This window comes from Neofelis nebulosa, chromosome 14 (genome assembly GCF_028018385.1).
Source record: "Neofelis nebulosa isolate mNeoNeb1 chromosome 14, mNeoNeb1.pri, whole genome shotgun sequence".
NCBI classification, from domain to species: Eukaryota; Metazoa; Chordata; class Mammalia; order Carnivora; family Felidae; genus Neofelis; species Neofelis nebulosa.
The window spans coordinates 40635047-40658833 of NC_080795.1; the positions used below are offsets into that span (position 1 = coordinate 40635047).

At 37.8% G+C, this 23787-nt stretch overlaps 1 protein-coding gene across 4 annotated transcripts in view; it reads left to right on the forward strand.

Moving 5' to 3' along the window:
• TMEM67 (transmembrane protein 67) overlaps window positions 1-14809 on the forward strand; it is a 71675-nt gene extending 56866 nt beyond the window's left edge. For 2 of the 4 annotated variants that reach the window (XM_058698563.1, XM_058698561.1), the window contains 5 exons: window positions 2517-2633; window positions 2738-2842; window positions 3389-3491; window positions 8977-9119; window positions 10598-11874. In XM_058698563.1, coding sequence (XP_058554546.1) covers window positions 2517-2633; window positions 2738-2842; window positions 3389-3491; window positions 8977-9119; window positions 10598-10678 — 549 coding nt within the window. In that variant the 3' untranslated portion in view covers window positions 10679-11874. Of the gene's footprint in view, window positions 1-2516; window positions 2634-2737; window positions 2843-3388; window positions 3492-8976; window positions 9120-10597; window positions 11875-14317 lie in introns of those variants that run through there. The other 2 variants (XR_009253318.1, XM_058698562.1) reach the window with 2 other exon arrangements.
• Window positions 14810-23787: the final 8978 nt, after the last annotated feature.

Below are 23787 nucleotides of genomic sequence, written 5' to 3' on the forward strand. Positions count from 1 at the left end.
AGAAAACATCAGGGGCACCTGGGTGGCTTAGTCCGTTGAGTGTCGGACTTCAGCTCAGGTCATCATCTCACAGCCCCTGGTCTCCAGCCCTACGTCAGGCTCTCTGCTGTCAGCACAGAGCCTGCTTGAGATCCTCTGTGCCCTCTCTCTCTCTGCCCCTCCCCTGTTTACACAAAAAAGTAAACATTAAAAAAAAAAAAATTAGAAAGCATCATAAACGGAATATTCATTGATTTTACTTTATTAATTAATGGAGAATATTTACCTAGCCAACAATCATATAAATAAAAGACATAGCAAATAAGGATAAAATTCTCATAGCAAATATTACAAAGATATTGATAGCAATATTGAAAGTCATAAAGATCAATAAGCAAACAGTTAAAACCTCAATGGAAAAATGACAATTTTTAAATACATAAATGAACAGGAGACTAATAAACCTCTTAAAAATCTATAGCTCATAAATAAATGTAAAAAACTAATATTTTTGCCCTCTTCAAATTAGCAAACTTTTTTAAAAAAGCTACTACTTAATAGTACCAAGGACATGGTGAAATGGGCACCCGTAAAACTACTGGTCTAAGAATAAATTTTTACAAATCTTCTGGAAAGCATTTGGAAATAAATATACCAAGAGTTTTTTTAAGAGTTGATTATCGGGGCGCCTGGGTGGCGCAGTCGGTTAAGCGTCCGACTTCAGCCAGGTCACGATCTCGCAGTCCGTGAGTTCGAGCCCCGCGTCAGGCTCTGGGCTGATGGCTCGGAGCCTGGAGCCTGTTTCCGATTCTGTCTCCCTCTCTCTCTGCCCCTCCCCCGTTCATGCTCTGTCTCTCTCTGTCCCAAAAAAATAAAAATAAAAAACGTTAAAAAAAAAATTTAAAAAAAAAAAAAAAAAAAAAAGAGTTGATTATCTTTTACTCACTGATTCTGTAAATCTAATTCAAGGAAATAATTAGCAATGTGAATAGCTAATTAGGTTGAGGGTCTTTATCACAGGGACTATTTATAAGGCCAAAAACATACATAAAAATAAGAATATATTAAATCAATTGGTTTTCCTACACAGTGAAATCTTAGGTAGACATTAAATATCTTGTTTTATAGAATATTTAATGACATAGAGAAAAAGAAATCAGTGTGATCCCAATTTTATGCCATCTATATGTATATCCCTGGACAAAGGACTGGAAATAAAATACCTTCAAAACTTCTATCTCTGAATGTTGAAATCATAGGTCATTTTTTTCTTTTCTTTCTTTTTTTTTTTTTTTTTTTTTTTTTTTCCAACGTTTTTTATTTATTTTTTTTGGGACAGAGAGAGACAGAGCATGAATGGGGGAGGGGCAGAGAGAGAGGGAGACACAGAATCGGAAACAGGCTCCAGGCTCCGAGCCATCAGCCCAGAGCCTGACGCGGGGCTCGAACTCACGGACCGTGAGATCGTGACCTGGCTGAAGTCGGACGCTCAACCGACTGCGCCACCCAGGCGCCCCTCTTTTCTTTCTTTTTTATACTACTCCATATTTTATAAATTGTCTGCAATAGCATGTGCTTTTTTAATCAGGAAAAAAGAAATGTTTTTTAATAGAGAAATTTACTACATGTAGACTTCCTTTCAGTTTGTGAAAAACAAGTGTTATGTTTGAAGATTAAGTTTAGACAAAGAAGAAGGTTATTAAACTCTGGAATAGGCAAATAAAGCAAGAGAAGGGAAGCAGAAGGACTTGAGGTGACCTTGAAGCATCGATGGGAAGTAGCTAGGGGTGGGGTAGGGCAAAATTTCACATGTTTATGGTTGTCAGGATTCAGGCTGTGTCAAGGAGACCTGAAATGGATATCTGGTCCATGGCATTAACCGTTCAATCATGTATCACTACCTTTTTATTGCATTTAATTAAGGAAGTGTTTTAAAAGTTTTTAGAAAACAAAAAAGATTATAATTATGAAAGTAGTTAATCTAAGACTAGACATTTTGGCATGCATTAAAGAGCAATAAAATTAATCATAAAGCAAATATCAATATATAATGAATTTAGTATGGATTTTTTTTTAAAGTAGTGTAAAGGAGATGATACAGAGAGCTGAAAGGCATGACAACAAAGAAATTAGTAAAACCCAGAGGGGAGTGGGAACCTCGGATAATGTCAGAATCTCTTTTGTCTCAAATATAGTTTCAGTAAAATTTCAGTTGGCTTCCAAATCTTGTAATGTGTGATACCAACAAAAAGAAAAATTTTAGGGGTGCCTCAGTCAGTTAAGTGTCCAACTTTGGCTCAGGTCATGATCTTGCGGTTCGTGAGTTTGAGCTCTGTGTCAGGCTCTGTGCTGGCAGCTCGGAGCCTAAAGCCTGGAGCCTGCTTCAGATTCTGTCTCCCTCTCTCTCTGCTCCTCCCCCCGCTCACACTCTGTCTCTCAAAAATAAATAAACTTTTTTTTAAAAAAAATTTTTATATTTTCTTTTTGAGATAAGGCAAAATTTTTATGATCTTTATTTAAATCCTTTAACTTTTCAGGAAAACTTGTGTAGCCAGAGAGGTTTGGTACCAAACACAGACGGTCAGACTTTTCAGATTGCAATTTCCAGCCAGATGAGACAACACTATGACAGAATTCATGAGACACTAACAAGGGTTTGTATAAATTACAATTCAGGTATATTTTGTCAATATTTCATGTTACTTAAAAACCAAGAACGTAAGACGTGTTGCATTTATTTTTGTCTCTTTCACATTAGAAAAATGGCCCTGCCAGACTATTGAGTTCATCGGCAAGTACATTTGAGCAGAGTATAAAAGCATATCATACTATGAATAAATTTCTTGGCTCTTTCATCGATCATGTATGTATGTCAGCATTTATATTTAAACTAGAAGCAAAATATAATTCTTAAAAAGTTAACCAGGAATGTCAGTGATTTCTTTAGTTAACTAAGTCAGTGGACTTAGAACCCTTCTTTTTTTGCCTGTCAAAATTAATACTGTGGCTTAAAGACAGAGTTAGGTTATATTAAAATAAAATGACATTTTATATCGCTACTAGCATAATGATAATTCCCTTGAAGTATGTCTATACTGCAATTGTGTCAGCTAGTTACTGAAGTATTACTATATTATTTATTACAGAGATATGCTGTGGTTGTATTCCTGAAAAGCTTGTTATAAGTTGATTTTAAGTATATCTAGCCCTAAATACTACTACAGACATTTAAAATTTTAAACATTTCTAAAGAAAAACTTTGTTACAAAGCCCAGTGTAGTAAAATCCATCTTTTTAAAGAACATTATTTTCCTTACTATTCATTTTTCATTTTCTCTCTTCCTGATTTTACATTAATTTGGAAACATTTCACTGCTGTTTTTGAAATAACTTTGTCTTTTTATATTAGGTTCATAAGGAAATGGACTACTTTATAAAAGACAAATTGCTTCTTGAAAGAATTCTTGGAATGGAATTCATGGAACCAATGGAAAAAAGCATCTTTTACAATGGTACCCTTCAAATGGCCTTTGCTAAACTTGATTACTATTTTCAAAGTTTGAAAAAAAAGTACTTGTGGTTATTTGTTTTGCTTTTATAATTTTATATAAAAACAAAGGAAATGTAATGAACTTAATTAACTTCACAGTATTATAGTAGTTTGCTAGGTTCCATTTTATTATGTCATATAGCAGGAAACAAAAGTATAAAAGGGGCGCCTGTGTGGCTCAGTCAGTTAAGTGTCCAACTCTTCATCTCAGCTCAGGTCTTGATCTCAGGGTCGTGAGTTCAAGCCCTGCACTGGGCTCTGTGCTGGATGTGAGGCCTACTTAAATACACACACACACACACACACACACACACACACACACACACACACGTGTGCGTGTGTGTGATACAAAAAAAGATCATTATTCTGTAAGAAAGTAAAAAAACAATTTCAAAATCAGTGGTAGACATGAAAGAGATAGTAAAACACATAAAATTCAGGTTTTTAAAATTTGAGTATAACTGACATGATGTTACATTAGTTTCAGGTATACAACATAGTGATTCAACAAATCTGTATGTTGTGTTATGCTCACCACAAGTGTAGCTACCATCTGTCACTATGCAATGCTGTTATAGTACCATTGACTACATTCCTTATGCTGTGTCTTTTATTCCTGTGACTTATTCATTCTATAACTAGAAGCCTGTGTCTCCCACCTCCTCCACCCATATGTCCTCCCCTCCACCTTACCCCTGCCGACCATCAGATTCTGCTTTTTGTTCATTTGTTTTGTTTTTTAGATTACACATATAAATGAAATCATGTGGTATTTATCTTTTTCTGTCTGACTTACTTCACTTAGCATAACACCCTCTACATCCATCCATGTTGCATATGGCAAGATCTCATTCCATTTTTTATGGCTAATATTCCACTGTGTGTGTGAATATATATATTTATTTGTGTATTCTTTATCCATTCATCTGTGAATGGATGCTTGGGCTGCTTTGATATCTTGGTCATCGTAAATAATGCTGCAATAAACATAGGGGTACATCTGTATTTCCAAATTAGTGTTTCTATTTTCTTTGGGTAAATGACCAGTAGTGGAATTATTGCATCATATGGCATTTCTATTTTTAATATTTTGAGGAACCTCCATACTGTTTTCCACAGTAGCTGTACCAATTTACATTCCCACCAACAATGCACAAGAGTTCCCTTTTCTCCACATCCTCATCAACACTTCTTATTTCTTGTGTTTTTAATTTTAGCCATTCAGACAGGTGTAAGGTTTTCATTGTGGTTTTGGTTTGCATTTTCCTGATGATTAGTGACATTGGACTTCATTTCATGTGTCTGTTGGCCATCTGTATGTCTTTTTTGGCAAAATGTCTTTCAGGTCCTCTTCCCATTTTTAAATGGGATTTTTTTTTTTAAGTATTGAGTTAAGTTTTTATGTATTTTGGGTATTAACCTCTTTTCAGGTATGTCATTTACAAATATCTTCTCCCATTCAGTACGTTGTTTTTTTATGTTGTTGATTGCTTCCTTCACTATGTAAAGCTTTTTTATTTTGATGTAGTCCCAATAGTTTATGTTTGCCTTTATTTCTCTTGCCTGAGGAGACATATATATGTCTCCTTAAAAATGTTGCCATGGTCAGGGGTGCCTGGGTGGCTCAGTTGGTTAAGCATCCAACTTTGGCTCAGGTCATGGTCTTGTGGTTTGTGAGTTCGAGCCCCACGTCAGGCTCTGTGCTGACAGCTCAGAGCCTGGAGCCTGCTTCAGATTCTGTGTCTCCCTCTCTCTCTGCCCCTCCCTTGCTCATGCTCTGTTTCTCTCTGTCTCAAAAATAAATAAAACATTAAAAATTTTTTTTTAATTTGCCATGGTCAATGTCAAAGAAATTACTGTCTATGTCTAGGAGTTCTGTGGTTTCATGTCTCACATTTAGGTCTTTGATACGTTTGAGTTTTTATTTTTGTGTAAGGTGTAAGAAAGTGGTCCAGTTCCATTCTTTCTTTGCATGTAGCTGTCCAGTTTTCCCAGCACCATTTATTGGAGAGATTGTCTTTTCCTCATTGTATATTCTTGCCTTCTCTGTCATAGAACAATTGACCATATAAGCATGGGTTTATTTCTGGGCTCTCTATTCTGTTATGTTCATCTATGTGTCTTGTTTTTGTGCCAGTACCATACTGTTTTGGTTACAACAGCTTTGTAGTATATCTTGAAATCTGGAACTGTGCTACCTCCAGCTTTGTTTTTTTCTTTCTCAGGATTGCTTTGGCTATTTGTGTTTCCATATAAATTTTAGTATTATTTGTTCCAGATCTGTGAAAATGCTGTTAGTAATTTGTTAGGAATTGCATTGAATCTTTAGGTTGCTTTGGGTAGTATGAACATTTTAACCATATTAATTCTTCCAACCCATGAACATGAAATATCTTTCCATTTGTGTGTGGTGTCTTTAATTTCTTTCATCAGTGTTTTATAGTTTTCAGAGTACAGATAACCTTGGTTATTTATTCCTAGGTACTTTATTATTTTGGGTGCAATTGTAAATGGGATTGTTTTCTTAATATCTCTTTCTGCTACTTCATTATTAGTGTATAGAGGATTTCTAGGTATTAATTTTGTATCCTACAACTTTACTGAATCCATTTATTACTTATGAGAGTTTTTGGTTGGAGTGTTTAGGGTGTTGTATCATGTCATCTGCAAATAGTGACCATTTAATTTCTTCCTTACCCAGTTTAGATGCCCTTTATTTCTTTTTCTTGCCTGATTACTCTAGCACTTCCAGTGCTATGTTGAATAAAGGTGGCAAGAGTGAACATAAAATTCAGATTTTATGAGAATCTGCAGTTAGTGGAAAACTAATGAAACACTTAAAGAAGAATAACATTCGTGATTAGTTTTAACATTTAATTTTTTATTTTATCCAAATTCTTAAAAATCACAGCTATCTGCGACAGGAATGGTGCCTAAACCTGGTTTCTTATCTTAAAAATGTGGTATATATGTCACTTTTAATATGGCTGATAACCTCTTATATGGGTTCATTAGAATGGAAATAATGTAACCTGTGTCCTGGCCTAGATGTCACTTATTCAGGCAGTATTGGGCATTATGTGTTGTGCCAGTCCCAGGATACACAGATACACAGACTAGTGGGCATCTCAAATGTATGAGTGGGGTGATGCTGGGATGGAAGGCTCTGCAGGCACATGATATACCAAGTACAGAAAGGATAGTGGAATATCTAACCAGGCATGGAGTTGAGCCAGAAGAAGCAACATGGAAAACTTTGAATTGCATCTTAAACAAAAAAAGTTACTATTGTCAAGCAGGAATGTCAGGGGAAGAGAGGCAAAGACATTTGTACAGAAGGGGCAAAGGGCATTCAGTACTTATGAATTTTATTGAATTTTATTGTTGAAGCCTGGTATGAAGTGGGACATAATAGGAGTGCATGAAAGATAAAGAGGGTGATGATCAAATCCCAAAATCCTTGTCTGACATCCTGAGGAGTTTTGCTTTATCCTATAGAGCAGTTGTTTCCAAAATATGTATATACATCTTTTCAATTTTTGCCTCACAAGAGATGTGGTTGATCCGTGGAGGTATGAGGAAAAAACATTAAAATGTCTATTTGTATGTTTGCAATTCGGTCATTTTTAATTTGTATTTTAAAGAATTTATCATATATAGTAGTATTTAATGAAATATACCTATTGTGGAATGCATGCTTAACACTTCATTCTGATAGGGATCCATGATCAAAACAATTTGGAAACCACTGCTAATGAACATGGACGCCATCAAAAAGTGTTAAGCAAATCTGATGGTAGATTTCTAGTACTCTGGCAATAGTAAAGTGTGTTAAGGTTGTATTTATACCTGTGTTACCGTGTGTGAAAAGCCTGGTAGGCATCAGTGCCTGGTATGGGATGGCTCCCAGCGTAGTCATGTTACTATTTGTAATAACAATACAGTCATCTTCATCTTCATCTTCATCTTCACTGGGAGATGATGAGAATATGAGCTACAGCAGTAATGATGGGGATGAAGAAGAAGAAAGGATTGTCAGAGATAATAAGAGGAAAAAAAACAGGTAAGGGAGAGAGAGTAGTAAAAAATTATCCAGATTTCCAGCTTGTATGACTAAGTGGTTGGTGGTGATGCTTTTCACTAAAAGAATGCAGATGGAGGGAAAGAAGATGAATTTAGGTTTTCTTTTAAGTTTTTTTTAATGTTTATTTTTGAGAAAGAGAGTGCAAGTAGGGGAGGGCAGAGAGAGAGGGAGACATAGAATCCGAAGCAGGCTCCAGGCTCCGAGCTGTCAGCACAGAGCCCGACGCAAGGCTTGAACTCACGAACTGTGAGGTCATGACCTGAGCCGAAGTCAGATGCTTACTTGATTGAACCACCCAGGTGCCCCTAAATTTAGTTTTGAATATGTTGTATCTTGCGGTACTTTCTGGACAACTAAGAGGAAATGTCCAGTGAGGTATTAAATGTAATAAACTGGATCTCAGGAGAAAGGAAAGACACACAATAGCCGGGAGTCTCATCAAAGGAGGGCATTGCTGGAGTGATGTCAGTGAAAGAACACCCGGGAAGAGCATACAGAGCAGGCTTGTTTATTTGTTTAAATATATATGCAAGTATAATATATATACAGAAGTCCATATTTTGTAAGAATATAGAATAAAGGGGAGTGAGTTTTCACAAACTGAATATATCCCTGTAACTAGCACCCTGATCAAAAAAGAACATTACCAGCAAGCCAGGCATCCCCTTGTATCAAACAGAGTTCCTAACTGGATATCCATGAACAGCTTTGCTGGTTCCCCGGACCTCCCTGAAATTATGTGCCAGATTTGTATATATGTACTTTCTTCCCACTCTGGTGAAAGGGTCTGTAGCTTTCATCAGAATCTTAAAAGGGTGTTTACATCCCAAAAAGAACAAACCCCTCCTTGTGGAGTGAGGGGAAGAAAAAAAAAAAGAGAGAGAGGTCTTAGAGCAGAACCTTAGAGTTCTGCTCTATTTAAGACGCAACCTATTTAAGACGCAAATTATAGCACACTATGCACTATTCAGTCCTTGCTGGTTTGGTTTGTTTTTTTTTTTTTAACTTCCTCTATCTTGAAGAATCTAAGATTCTTTGGGCTTTAGTTATATAAACAAATAAGGGATATTAATTACCTGGTCTTTGAGAGGTATTGACGATACACTTACATTACAAGCAATGACCAACCTTTGGTACAAATGTTAAAATTGCTTTTTATAAGCAGAATTCCTTGACTAATCTTTGAGATTAGCAATTTTTAATTTTAATACCGTTTGTTTATTTTTTTAAAGCAATGAAGTATTACAAGTAGCAGCTAGTTTCTATTGTGCTGTTTTTAAATATCCAAACTTTATCACCAAAATTTATTCCATTTTGCAGTTTCTAATTTATATCTTATAAATTGCTTTTTTTTTTTTAATAGATGAAGGATATTCTTTCAGCAGTGTCCTGTATTATGGAAATGAAGCCACTCTTCTTATTTTTGATGTGCTGTTCTTCTGTGTTGTGGATTTGGCTTGCCAAAATTTTGTTCTAGCAGCCTTCCTTACATACCTACAACAAGAGGTAACTGTAAAATTTTTTACTGGATTTCTTTTAAAAGAACTATATTGGATGGGGCCCCTGGTGGCTCAGTCCATTAAGCGTCTGACTCTTGATCTTGGCTCAGGTCATGATCTCACAGTTTGTGAGTTCAAGCCCTACATCGGGCTCTGCACCACCACTCCCCCCGCTCCCCCCCCCCCCCCCGCCCAATAAAAAAACAAATATTTTTTTTAAATAATTTTTTAAAAAATACGTTGGAAGTAGATATTTTATAGCAGAGACTAACAGTATCTACTTTCACAAGGAATTTATAAAGGTTTAGAATGTGATTATTCCTACCAAAAAAAAAAAAAAAAAAAGATTTCAGCCCTCTCCTTCAGGATCAATGAAATACTGGGGTCTTGTGGAGGGCATAAGTTGTTTGAGCAAATGTAAAAGGAATCCAGTAGGAAGATATTCAAATTGCTGATCTTCTAGATGCCAGAAGCGGCAGTAATTAGAATCTGAAACAAAATTTACCATATATGTTAACCAACTGGAATTTAAATAAAAACTTGAAATTAAAAAAAAAAAAAAAAAGTAGAGGTAATTAGAGTTCCATTCATCCTCAGCACCAGATGTTAACATAACAAAAAGGCAAGCTAGGGTGATCTAGCTCAGGACTCAGCCCCAGAACAGCCCCCTTATGGTAACTCTCATGCATTTTCCACCTGTGTGAATAAAAAAACAACTGCTAGATGGCTTTGGAGCCTGAAATGGAGATTTTAAGAAATGACAAATTTGTTCTGGAAATGTTATTAATGTCACTCAAATATTCCCCCATATATCCAAGGAAGTATATGAGTTAGTAATACATAATTTATTAGTCTTTGACAGAGATCTAAAATTACAAATTCTGTCCCTAACAGTTCTGTTGATGTTTCTGTAGCTTTTAGAGCTAGAGGTAAGATGTCTTGCAACATATTTGACAGTGAATTTCTATGAACATGAGAAAATTTGTATTATTAATTCATTAAAACATAGTCTAAATAGAAATATACACTTCTTGGGGCGCCTGGGTGGCTTGGTCAGTTAAGCATCCGACTTCGGCTCAGGTCATGATCTCACGGTCCGTGGGTTCGAGCCCCGCGTCGGGCTCTGTGCTGACAGCTCAGAGCCTGGAGCCTGTTTCGGATTCTGTGTCTCCCTCTCTCTCTGCCCCTCCCCTGTTCATGCTCTGTCTCTCTGTCTCAAAAACAAATAAACGTTAAAAAATTTAAAAAAAAAAAGAAATATACACTTCTTTGGTATTATGAAAGATGATAAAGAGTCTTGAAATAATTTTGTATATCACCATGGCTCAGATGCCCAATACATGAAAATAAATAGTTGAGAAAATTAGCTAGTTTAATTTAGATATTTTAATTGGTTATACATATTTCATTTTCTTTCTGTATATAGTTTTCATTCTTTCTGTATATAAAATTTCATTAATAAAAATTGTTTTAATATTTTTCCAGATTTTTAGATTTATACGTAATACAGTAGGACAGAAGAATTTGGCATCCAAAACATTAGTGGATCAAAGATTTCTGATTTAATTTTGTGAATAACTTCAAAGACAACATAGCTGTGGCAAAAACAGTCATGATCATCAGGTTAGTTTGCCAAAGTTTTTAAAACTTTTAATACAAATTATTCTATTTTTATTTGTTTTCTAATCTAAAGAAAGATTTATTTTTATAATTTGTGGATACATAACTTCTTTGTGAATATGTAGTGTGATATAATGAAGAATGTTGTTTTCCCATTTGTGGTGGTATTTAATTCACCAGTTCATAAAGTAGATAAACTGACAGCAGGGCAAAGGAAATCTACGTGTTGCTGTCAGCATAACACTTTGCAATGGTAATGAAAGCAGTCCCCATCATTTGTCTCTGTAGATAATTTTATAAACTGGGATTTGCCTACATTTTCTCACATTGACAAAATTACTTAGTTCCAAGTTCAAGGCTAGTTTTCAGTTTAGCAGTTTCTGGTTTTTACTTAACGTTATGGTAAATAAATGTTGAAAACTATTTTCAAGTACTTAGAAATTTGAAATTGTATATTGCTGACTCAATTGGTCTCATTTTAATTTCTCACCCTGTTTGGCAATGGACTAATTCACTCTTGGATTAATAGGCATCTCATGAGATGGTATATATTCATTCCTTTGTATACCTGTATTGTTAGGTCAGGAGATCTTTCCCGTAAAGCGTGTATATATCTTAACTATCATTTACATTTAAAACAAAGCTATAATGTGTGACATTTTCCCCAATATAGTTTTTCATATATTTTAAAAATTACATTTTAAGAGCACTCCCAAGTTTTGCTCTTCCATTATATTTAAAGATTATAAATAATGAACTGTAAATTTATCATGCTATATTGACAAGATGATTTATTGAAAGCAAACTTAGGCTTCATAAATCAGTACACTTGTATTTTTTTTTAAATAAGGAAAAAAAATTAGGATCCAAAATATACTTAATGTAGATTCTGAACCATGTAGTAATAATTTCCCATGACATGAGTTTTTTTCTTTAAAATACTCTTCAATAATCCTTTTCATTGTATATTGTATACTTGAAAGTCATCTTATGTTTCAAGTATAATGATCATTAACCCACAAACCATCATTTCTTACTGCCTTCTATGTTGATGCTGTGTAAATACGTAAATACAATGTTATGTAAATATTGTTTCTATTTTTTAATTGAAAATATGGAATAAAACATTTGTTGTCTCTGTTTCCTGTTTGATTAATGTGTATTTCATGAAATAACATATAGGAATATACAGTACTATTGCGACAGGGATCCCCAGCCTTTGCCAAAGTTGAATCTTTTACATTTCTTTGAGTTTTAAGAATGACTGAGGAGAAAGAAGTAGGGCTAAGAAGTATTTGAAGTATTTCAAGTATTTGAAACTAGTTTTTGAAGGGTCAAAGTACAGGAATGCCTTTATAAAACCTGTAAAGAGAAACAAATGTAATAGCCTGGATTTTTAAAACCACTTGCTCAGAAGCATATGAAAGAAATTTAACTCTCATTGCACACATGAGAAGTTAATATTTATGTGAATGTTTGAAAATGGGAATTTCAGACAATAGGTGAGTCGGCTCACCTAATAAATTAAAACAGAGAAAAAACATTTTAAAACATCATTTTTCTATACTAGTTTTATACAGTGTTGCTTTTTACTTTGGTTAGATACATAAAAATGTGTTCAGATCTTCATATGCTGTTGATTCCTTTGTCTACATTGCCACAATTTAAATTTTATGATCAGGTGCCTAATTTTCCATTAGCTCTATAATCTTATGTCGGTTTCTGTGGCACCAATTTACGGTACTTGTCATGTTACATCCCCACTTTTACTGATTACCTAGAAACATTTGATAAGTCTCCTCATCATTTCATACTGAAGCAAACTCTAGGTTCACCTGGAGGTTCTTTACAAGCCGCTGTGTGCTTAGTATCCTACTTAGAAAATGCATGGGTCCCTGACAGTTCTGCAGACCAGTCTCTGTTATGAGATGTTTATATTTGCTCATTTCTCTGGCACTGCTGTCCTAACAAACCCTTTTGAGAAGGCTTTACTGGTTACTAGATTGAGAGGCATTCAGAATGACCACTAACTCAGTGCTTGCAGGTACGAAATATGTATCCTTTTTTGTTGCCTATAAATATTGACAAATAAAAGCTGAGGGGAAATAAATATAAGTCAAGGAACAATATGACTTAATGGAGAATGCTCCAGATTTAGTAACAGAAGCCCCGGATTCAAATGAGAATTTGAGTGCCTCTGTCACTTACTGGCTTTGGGACCTTAAACCAGGTCATTTGACATCATTGAGCTTTAGTCTGCCTCTCTACAATGGAAATAATACCCTTTGTTTTCCGCTTGTTGTGAGGATTCATTCCTTATCTTAATGATAAATATAACAGGAAACTATGTACACTAGAATTTTTATAATTTTTAGTTTAAAACACCTGCCTCCAAATATATTTTCTATCTTGCTAATAAATTATTTCCATAATATTAAAACCCAGATTACTGATCTCAGGAACTGACCCCAGCCTCACCAGGAAGAGGCCCTCCCTAGTAGAGCCATCAGTGAAAGGCAAGAAGGAAGTGTCATCACACCATGTTTAGACACGGTTCATGGTATAGATTAGAAAAGAGGGAAGAGGGGCACCTGGATGGCTCAGTCGGGTGAGCATCCAACTCTTGGTTTCAGCTCAGGTCATGATCTCACGGTCATGGGATCGAGCCTCGCATCAAGCTCTGCACTGAGCATGGAGCCTGCATGGGATTCTCTCTGCCTCTTCCCTGCACATTCTCTCTTTCTCTTTTCTCTCACTCTCTCTCTCAAAATAAATAAATAAGGAAGGAAGGAAGGAAGGAAGGAAGGAAGGAAGGAAGGAAGGAAGGAAGGAAGGAAGGAAGGAAGGAAAGAAAAAAGAAAAGAAAAGAAAAGAAAAGAAAAGAAAAGAAAGAGAAAGAAAAGAAAGAAAGGAAAAAGGGAAGAGAGTGGAATATTTGGAAGCAGGAATTTAATTTATTCATTTATTCATTCAAATAGTATTTCTACTCTTCCCACTCCACAGCCTCTCAGGAGGGTCTTAGAACTGGTAGAGGAAATAGGTGTGTTAACCAATAATTGCAGGGAACTGAAAAGTGCTACAGCCACCAGGGTGTGATGGGAAAGCTCTTAACTGTGCATCTGCTGTCATTAGAATTTTACCTGAGAAAAGTGGTATTTAATCTAAAACTTAAAGATTAACAAGACAAGGGCAATCAAAGCAAGAAACAGTGTGTACTCTGAGATGAAGAAACATAGCATTTGGGCACTACAGGTAGTTGGAATACAGAATATGTGTATTCTTTATATTTTTAAATTTTTCTGTATGTTATGATGTTTTGACATCTTAAATTTTTTTTCTGGCTATTTTTTCTGGGATTTGAATTTCAGCAAAGGGCATAGCAAGTTGCCTGCTTTGACATATAGACTAACCAATCCAGATCCATACCCCTGTGTGGCTCATACATGCCCAGGAAGCAATATCCTGCCTTAATCATCTCAGGACCAAGTACCAGGCAACTAAAGAGCACCCCACAGCTTAGAGCCCACAGTAATTATTTCAGCTAGCCAATCCTGTTTACCCTGGCCTGCCTTGCCTTTCCTGCAGAAATACAGAGACGGATAAAGGCTGGGGCCTGGGCTCTCCCCTTGCTCTAGTTCTGCCTCCTGACCAGCACTGGTGCTTCCCCATGTGGCTCCGTGTGACGTGGGTGCCTGCACGGTATGGCACGCTCTTGTTTGTAAGACCGTGAGTCTAAGAACTTCTGTTTTCCTGAGCCTCTCCTGTGTCTCTTCTTGTGGCCCCACCTGACCATCACGTAAAAGAACACAGAACAGTACATTTGGGGGTTTTAGAAGGAGATGAGGTTGGAAGGGAAAATAGGAGCTGTATCATGAAAGATTTTTACATCACGCCACAGTGTATAAAAAGTTCAACCAAGCTAAGCTTACCGGCCGAATACTTTACCCCAAAGAGTGAGTGAATGGACAGAGGCTGCATGAAAGGATCGTCTTCCACAGTCAATAATTGCCCTGGAGTACTTGGTGGTCCATGGGCTAGGAGACTGGTGCTTCTGCTGTCTGTTGCCTGGCATATCATGTTTCATTAAAAAAAAAAAAAAAAAAAAAAAGCATTGCTTATAAGACCAGCAGCAAAGGGTAGTGGTTGACAACAGAATCTGGAGCCAAACTCACCGTACTCAACTTCTGGCTCTTACTAGCTGAATGATTCGGAGCAAGTTACTTACCTCCCTGTGACTAAATTTCCTGCTCCGTAAGAGGGAATAATAGTACCTACCTCATAGAGTTTCGGGGAAGATTGAATGAGTTACTGAGTATACAGTGCTTAGGAGACTGCCTGGCACGTAGCTAATACTATGCCAGTGTTACCATGTAGTAGTAGAGGTGGCAGTAGTAAGTCCTATTCATATTTAATTCTGAAAGAAAGACCTGGGTTAGTCTCTCTGGGGCCGGCCTTAGGACACTGTGACATTGTGGAGAGTGCTAGAAGTAGTGGTGGACAAACTGCCCAACACAGAGCAGTCTGTGGGCTTTAAAAATAACTTCGCATTTATTATCATTATTGTTACCAAAAAAAAAAAAAAAAAAAAAAAAAAGACATGGCTGTGGATCTTCCCAGGATAAACAAATGACCACTGGAATGAAATACAGAAACAGACCCACAGACCCACAGTCACTTGATCTATGGCATGCATTGCAGTGAGGACAGGGTGTTTTTTCAATGGTCTATTGAATATCACAACAGAAAAAAAAAAAACAAACTAGAATCCTTACCCCTATGTCACACCTACACAAAAATCAATTTCAGGTAGATCGTAGATCTAAATGTGAAAGGTTAAATGCTAAAGCCTCTAGATGGTAAGTAATACAGGACAATATATTCATAACTTTGCTGTAGGCCAAGATTTCTTTAGACCCAGAAAAGATTAACCTTAAAGGAAAACATTGGTAAGTTGGACTTTACAACTTACATTAAATTTGCACTTACATATATTTCCATTAAATGTAAATGTAAATTTGCAATTTACATTGAAATTAGGAACTCTGTTCATCAAAAGGTACAATTGTAAGAATGAAAAGGCAAGCCTCCATGTGAAAAAAATTTCGAAACATATTATCTGACAAGGCACTTCCATCCAGAATAAAGAACTCATCAACTCAGTAAGGAAAAGACTAACAAACCCAAAAGGAAAATGGGCAAAAGACTGCAGTATGCATCTCTCAAGAGAGGATTTCTGAAGGATCATAAGCACAGATGAAAAATGTTCAGTTAGGTGGATGGTTATCTCAGTTGGGTAGAGTGTGGCACTAACAGCACTGACGTTGCGGCTTTGATCCCCGAACAGGCTAAGAGGGGCATTAGTTCTTGTATTTAATAAAAATTAATATTTTTTCAAAGGGCTCAACCTTAGTCATGCTGAGAATGCAAAATGAAATCAGTGAGATATCATGGCAGAATCACAAAAATGTCTAAAATTACAAAAATTAAAACACCAAGTGTTCCTAACGATATGGAGCAAATGAACTTTCATGCTATGTGTCTGATAGAAAGTAGAGGGGATCAGTCTTAATCTGTAACTTTCCACTGGATTTCTTTGTATTTTAAACCATGAGTCTTTACTCAGTGTTTGAAGCCACGGCTGGCAGCAGATGGCAGTAGAGCGCACACTAAACCCTTCCCCGGTTTTCAAAGAGCGTGCAGGCTGGGGGCTGCCGAGCCCAGAGAATGTCGTGCTTCTCCCCTCTCTTCGCTACCTCTGCACCCCTCCTCGTTTCCACTGTCCCATCCGGGGACTGCGCGTGCTCAGATGATAACGTGTACTACTCTATATGTAGTGCTGAGGTTTTCAGCTCAGGTTTGGGAACTGAATGCTAAAAATAGAAACACACTTTCATCGATCTCCTAGATAGAGGGTCATAAAACAGGTCATGCCTAAGGGGGAAACAAAAAACGAATTACCTAATGATTATGGAATCTCTCTCCCCTCATTTTAATGAAATACACATTTTCATTTAAATCCGTTAAAAAAATCAAACCATTATCCAGAGTATGTAATTCCTCCTTTACAAATCTCCCCAAATGGAGACTCGTTGGGACATTTTCCTGCCTTTCTCTTATTTATAAGAGGCGCCTGGCTCCTGTGAGGGGTCACTGGCTGGCTCAGTTGGTGAAGCACAAGAACTCTTGATGTGGAGCATGTGACTCTTGATCCTGGGGTTGTGAGTTCAAGCCTCATGTTGGGTGTGGAAACTACTTATAATATATATATATAGAGAGAGAGAGAGAGAGAGAGACAGACAATATATTTAAATATATATTTACATATACAGACATATATACTTTACATATATTTAAATACATGCATTTGCATATATTTAAATATTTATATTTAAATATAGAGAGACTCCTGTGATTACACTGGGCCCACCCAATAATGCCCAACTCAAAATCCTTAATCATATCTGCAAAGTCCCTCTTACCATGTAAGGTAATATATTTACAAGTTCTGGGAATGAGGATGTAGACATCTTTGGGGGCCATTATTCTGCCTGTCACAAGCACTAAAAAGAAAATCTACAAGGTACAAGAACACAAAACGTGGAAAGGACATTTCAGCCAAGACATGAAAGATTAGCATAAGTCAGCCAGGATGATGAGGTAGGAATGATGGTGAAGATGTCCAGATAGAAGGAAAGATATGTGCAAAGGCCCTGTGGCAGGAGCAACCTCATTTACAGAGGTCCTGGATCAGCCATTTGACAGAACTGACCAACAGTAAAGAAAGGATTGTTTAGAGTAAAAAATACAAAGCAAGAAAAAAGCTTGCTTCCATCTAATTCCTGGCTTTGGCCTTCCTCATTGCAGCAACCAGAGTAAGATTTCATTTTGTTTTAGTTTTAGCTAGCTAAATGTGGTTCCATGCAATGAACATTTCTCATTTTCTGGAGTCTCTCTCAAAGCCATCGTGTCATACTGTTTCAAAGGACTGTTATATAGTAGGGGGAGGAGACACCAAGCTCAGAACCCAAAGCCAAAGCCCTCATCCCATTTGGGAAAGGTCTGTTCCTTGCTGGGAGTTGGCCATTATTCTGATCATGCTTTCACATTGGCCATTTTCTTTTGCAGCCACTCTTGCTGTGAGTTGCTGAGGGACAGAACTGATGCAGCAGGAAAAAAAACAGCTGTTTAGTCTACCAGAGCATTAAAAAAATAGTTTAAAAACAAATCATAGAGCTCTTTTCCCCCTTATGTCATTTTTGAACTTTCTTCTCAAGTCTGCTCTGACAGAAATAATTGTAGCCTAGTGTTTGCATGGCACTTTGATTCCCAATGTTTTAATAAATATTTGGGTGTCATTCCATGTATCCTCTTCAGCTGCCTCTGTCGTAGGAGCCCAGCTGCCAGGGAGACTCATGAAATGGACATTTTCAATGTTACTTTGTACGTTACTAGGTCATTTTCCCTCTGACCCTCAGGCGGTAAAGGGTTATGAGATTTTATGCTGCAGAGTATCTATCTTAGACCCTAACCCAAACAGAATCCCAAACCAATTTCTCCAATTCTGTCTGCTCTCCTTAAGTACTATACATCTGTGGGAAGAGCCCTCATTTAGCCACATTTTTGGGTTTTTTGTATGCTGAGAATAAAGAGGCAGAGCAGAATTGTAGCTCCGAGCAAAAGCTTTGAATTCTGAGGCATCTATATCTGAATCCTCCATTTTCTTTGTGTGTGACTGTAAGCCCAAGCTTCAACCTCTATGAGCCTCTTCTTCATCTGTAAAACTGGATAACACCTCTCTCAAGAGAGCCATTGTAAGGATTGAAGGAGATAATCCTGGTTAGTTACCTGGGAGAGGTTAAGCGCACAATGAGTGTAGCACACCATTGTGATTGAATTATTATTGTGACAACCACAAAACGAATTAATGTGGCATGTTTTGCTTATTTGAATGCTTCTGTAGTACACCCAAGGCAAGTGTAGATACGCAAATCCAGAGGAGGAGAACTGACCCGACAACAGTGTTCCAGAAAAAAAGAGTAATGGTTTCAACAGGCCAACAAGCACAATACGGAACAACATTGGGATGGGGTTGTTAATACAATTTATGGCCACATTAGTTGAGTACCCACAATCCCAAAATAAAGGAAGAAACGGTCCTCTAATGTGCTGCCCACATCTAACGCACGGTATTGTGTCTAGTTCTCGATGTACCTGGTTCTCAGGGGCCCGATGAATTGGGCTGTTTGGAGGGTGATGATGCTGAAGGATCTAGAGCTGTCCCAGGAAGAAAAATAGAAGGAACTGGGGAGAAGTTTAACCAGGACCACGATAGCTCTCTTCAACTATTTGTCTCATGGAAGATGGAGTTAACATCCATATGACTTCTAAGTACAAATTAGGATCACTAAATGGAAGCTAAAAAACAATAGATTTCAGCTTAAGACAGGGAAGAACATTATGATAATTTAGAGCTGCCTAAATAATAGTGGCTACTTGTCATTCAGATCTTTCTATAGATGACTCATGGCAATAAGTCTGGGGTATGGAGTGGAGTTACCTGCCTTGGGGGAAGGGATACACCACATGGACTCCATGGTCCTTTCCCAGTCGGCCAGTTGGGCGTGCACATAAAACCTTCCCAGGCAAAAATCATAACACCAAAGAAGGGTGTCTGTTTGCCTCCAGATGGTAAGCCTCAAGAACTGAAATACTGAAAACACCTAAAGCAAATTGCCTTGCACACAGCACAAACTCAAGTATCCCAGACTAACTGGACCATACCCGGCTTTTAGTTATATAGTTCTACCATTTGGGCAAATATCATTTATTCCATGACGTATGTGTTTATGTCCATAAAGTGACAAACCTTGTTATTAGGTTTGTCCTGAGGGGTCCTGTAAATAAGAAGTGGTTTAGGAAAGAATCTGAAGCGGATGGAGAACAAGTGAAATCTTTGTGACTTGTTTCTTCTTCCTCATGAAAGAAATGACTTCAAAGTTGAGATACATATTTAATAGGCATATGTTTATTAGAAATAGGCAGAAAGTATACTAGACAGTTTGCCTTCCAGTCTAGTATACTTTAGTCCTATCTCTGTCAGTACGGAGACTTTGACTAAACCAGTTATGCTTTCTGGACTTCGTCCCATCATGTGCAGTCCCAAAGATCTCTAAGCCATCTTCTCTCTCTAATTCCAGGATCCACAGTTGATAACTCTCTACATGGGAAATGCTAGATGAAGACAATGTTCATATTGAGTCCACTTGTCCTCAGACAAGTCATTTCACCTAAAATATGGTTTTTCATATTTTTAAATGATAGATAATCTTGAAAGGGCAGGTGAGCAAGATTTATAAGAAGTACAGCAGTTTGGGGTGCCTGAGTACCTCAGTCAGTTAAGTGTCCGACTTCTGCTCAGATCACGATCTCATGGCTCGTGAGTTTGAGCCCTGCATCAGGCTCTGTGCTGACAGCTCAGAGCCTGAAGCCTGCTTCAGATTCTGTGTGTGTGTCTCTCTCTGCTCCCCCTCACACTCTGTCTCTCTCTTTCAAAAAATAAACATTTTAAAAAAAATTTTAGGGGCGCCTGGGTGGCGCAGTCGGTTAAGCGTCCGACTTCAGCCAGGTCACGATCTCGCGGTCCGTGAGTTCGAGCCCCGCGTCAGGCTCTGGGCCGATGGCTCGGAGCCTGGAGCCTGTTTCCGATTCTGTGTCTCCCTCTCTCTCTGCCCCTCCCCCGTTCATGCTCTGTCTCTCTCTGTCCCAAAAATAAAAAAAAAATAAAAAAAAATGTTGAAAAAAAAAAAATTTTAAAGTACAGCAGTTTAAACTAAATCTATGTGAGAAAAATGTTACTGACCTTGACATTTGAACACGACCTGTGATATAGAGTATGCCATCATAAGACTATGAATTGCTATCCTAAAATAAATTAGCTTGCAAAAGAATATCACTAGCTGCCTATAGAATATCCATTCTCCACCTCTTTTCTTCAGAACGCTGGCTTCATTTGGAATGGAATGTGTTCAACTTCCACTGTGTAGGTGGCCATGTTTCATGGTAGTCAGCGAGAGACAAGCAGAAGTGCACTAGATGGGGCTTCTGAAAAGACTGCTGAGTTCGTCATAAAAACTTAGCTGGCACGTACTTTTTGTCCTTCCCCTCTTCCTGCTGGAAATGTGGTCATGACACCTGGAGGTGGAAAAGTCATCTTGAGCTCAGGCCTAAGGATGCAGAGCAGGAAACTATGGAAGACTGGGTCCTTGATGACTATCTTGAGCAGGTGTATCAGCCCAGGGCTGCTTCTACTTCTTGCTACTGGGAACGAGAAACCCCTATTTGTAGACAGGTATCTATTACATGCAGCCTAATGCAATCCTGACTGATAAAATACTCCTAAACAAATACTTCCCAGTCAGCCCAAATTAATTACACCAAAGGGTGAATTCCACTTGGTACCCTCCAGAATGTCCTAAGAGGTATATGTAACCATCTACAATTCAATATCCAATGACACAGTAGAGACACCTACTCTTGTATCTTTCTTATAAATATGCTATTTAGTGCCAGAATTATCATCAATACCCTCAACAGTAGCAACAATAATAGGTGGGGAGCATCAGCCATGTTCCTTAAGGAACTTTTGATTAATTGACTGACTTCCAGCAGCATTGCTTAATTCAGACACATTTTGCAAGAGAAAAGAAAGCATTAACTCGAACTTTCTTGGATAACCCCATTAAACATTATACTTATGCCATAAAACTTCATTTAAGTACTAAGAAGGCAAAGAAAATCTTAAGTGTTTAATTAATTGTTACAACTAACATATTCCATGTTAAATTTATTATACTAGTTTTTACAACTATTCGCTTTATAGCATATTGGAGTCTTTTATGAAACTGAGTATATTACATTTATGCTTGTTTTGTAGAACTCAAGAATAATTTTACAGTTTTAAGTGGTTATATGAATGTATACCTATCTTTGCTTTTATGACATGTGGTTGGTTGTATTTATGGTTTCTGCAATGCTGAGTTCTTGGTCAGGATGCTATTTTGTTATAATCCTTTTCCTAGGGTAACAATAGGTTCTATTCTGTAGCAGTCCACTTAATGATGTGGTTTCCAGGAATGCCTGCACTCCACTGAAGAATAGACAATAGACATGTTTTTTCTTTTTCCTACCAGGATTTGTCTCTTATGTCCCTGCTGGAGAAAACAAGCTCTCTTCTTGGAACTCTGTCACTCAAGTCTGCCGTCAAAACCGCTAAGATCCCATTTATCTGTTCACTCTCCATCTATATCGTTCACTGACTATCTCAGTTCACTTCTAAGTGCTCAGGCTTGCACTAACAGCACAGCCTCTGCTCACTAGGCTATTCCTCAGTCTCCCTTTGAGCAGGCCGGTCACGTCCCTCCAGTGCAGCCCGGGCCACCCTCTCCCTATGACTATACAGAAGCTAGCTGGTCGGCTCCTCTGAACTTCTTCAAGTGTCCATAAGAAATGCAATCACCCCAAACATTCTCTGATTCTTTTTAACTTTCTGAAGACACAGCCCCCAACATCTCCTCTCTCATTCTATCTGTTTCCTTCTCTCTTTCTTCTCTCCTCCTTCTTCCCAGATTCACCCAGGAGCTCCTTGTGGTGTGAGAAGCCAAACTCCAGCCTCTGTAGACCCACCTTTTATCTCAGGCAGGAACGGTGTTTCTTAATGAAGCAAGCTCTCCCGTGGGGGGGGGGGGGGGGGGAATTCTTGTACCAGTTGCTAACAGAATATTCCCCCCCCCATCTTGTTAACACACTTATAATCACCACACCCAAAAAGCATTTGCTTGCATATCTTCATGAATAACCAGAGAAAGTGCTGGTCCAAAGAATCATTTCATGACCTTGTACTTTAAACTTTGTTTTTACATGTGATAATGTAGTAAGAGCACAAAGGTTTGGACCTTTCTTCAACTTGTGGTGGTCATGGAAGCTAACAGAAAAATCAGGATAAAAACAGATCCTTGAAACCCAAGCCACATCTGGTATATTTGCTTCTGTCACAGTCACATGTTAAGTGTTCCTAGTTTTACACACTCCAAATGGGGGAGCATCCACACCATCTGATACTGAAATTCAATCATTTAAATGAAAAAAAACCCAATGACAAGAGGAGATGGCCCATACAGGTGGATCAGGCATTTGTTTGGGCCCCCTTCAAGTGAAAGGGTATTGAGAAGGACCCAGGAGAGACAAAGGTCCTTGGGGCTGAAGGAATGGCCAGATTAAGGAATCTCTGTGAGTTCAAGATGTGAATGAGCTCAGCTGACTAAGCAAGGGGTTAAAATAGAAATCAAACTTTGAAAATTTTGCCAACAATTGGAGTGATTTCTACTACAATGAAGGTTGCTACTTTATTTATTTATTTATTTATTTATTTATTTATTTATTTATTTATTTATTTTTAATGTTTTATTTATTTTTGAGAGAGAGAGTATGAGCAGGGGAGGGGCAAAGAGAGGGGGGGACAGAGGATCCGAAGCAAGCTCTGTACTGATGTGGGGCTCAAGCTCATGAACCGCAAGATCATGACCTGAGCCAAGGTTGGTCGCTCAACCCCTGAGCCACCCAGGTGCCCCACTACTCTCTTTTAAAGAAAAAAATTGGGTGCTGGGGTGGTTCAGTTGACTGACTGACTGTCCGACTTTTGATTTCGTCTCAGGTCATGATCCCAGGGTCATGGGATTAAGCCCTGTGTTTGGGCTCTGTGCTGAGCATGGAGCCTGCTTAAGATTCTCTCTCCCTCTGCCCCTCTCCTCTGCTCATGCGCACTCTCTCTCTCCCTCAGATAAAAATAAGAAGAAGAAAGAAAGAAAAAAATTGAGCCAACTGAGGCTAAATTTTACTAATGTAACAAGAATGTGTTCTCTGTCAAGAATTACACATTCAAATGAAAGCCATTCACCAGTGTTCCAACCTTCTCAGAATACCCTGTCCTATAATACACAGATGGAATGATTAGCTTCCAGCCCAACCCGTATATTATGATAAGTCCTGCCTCTTTCCAG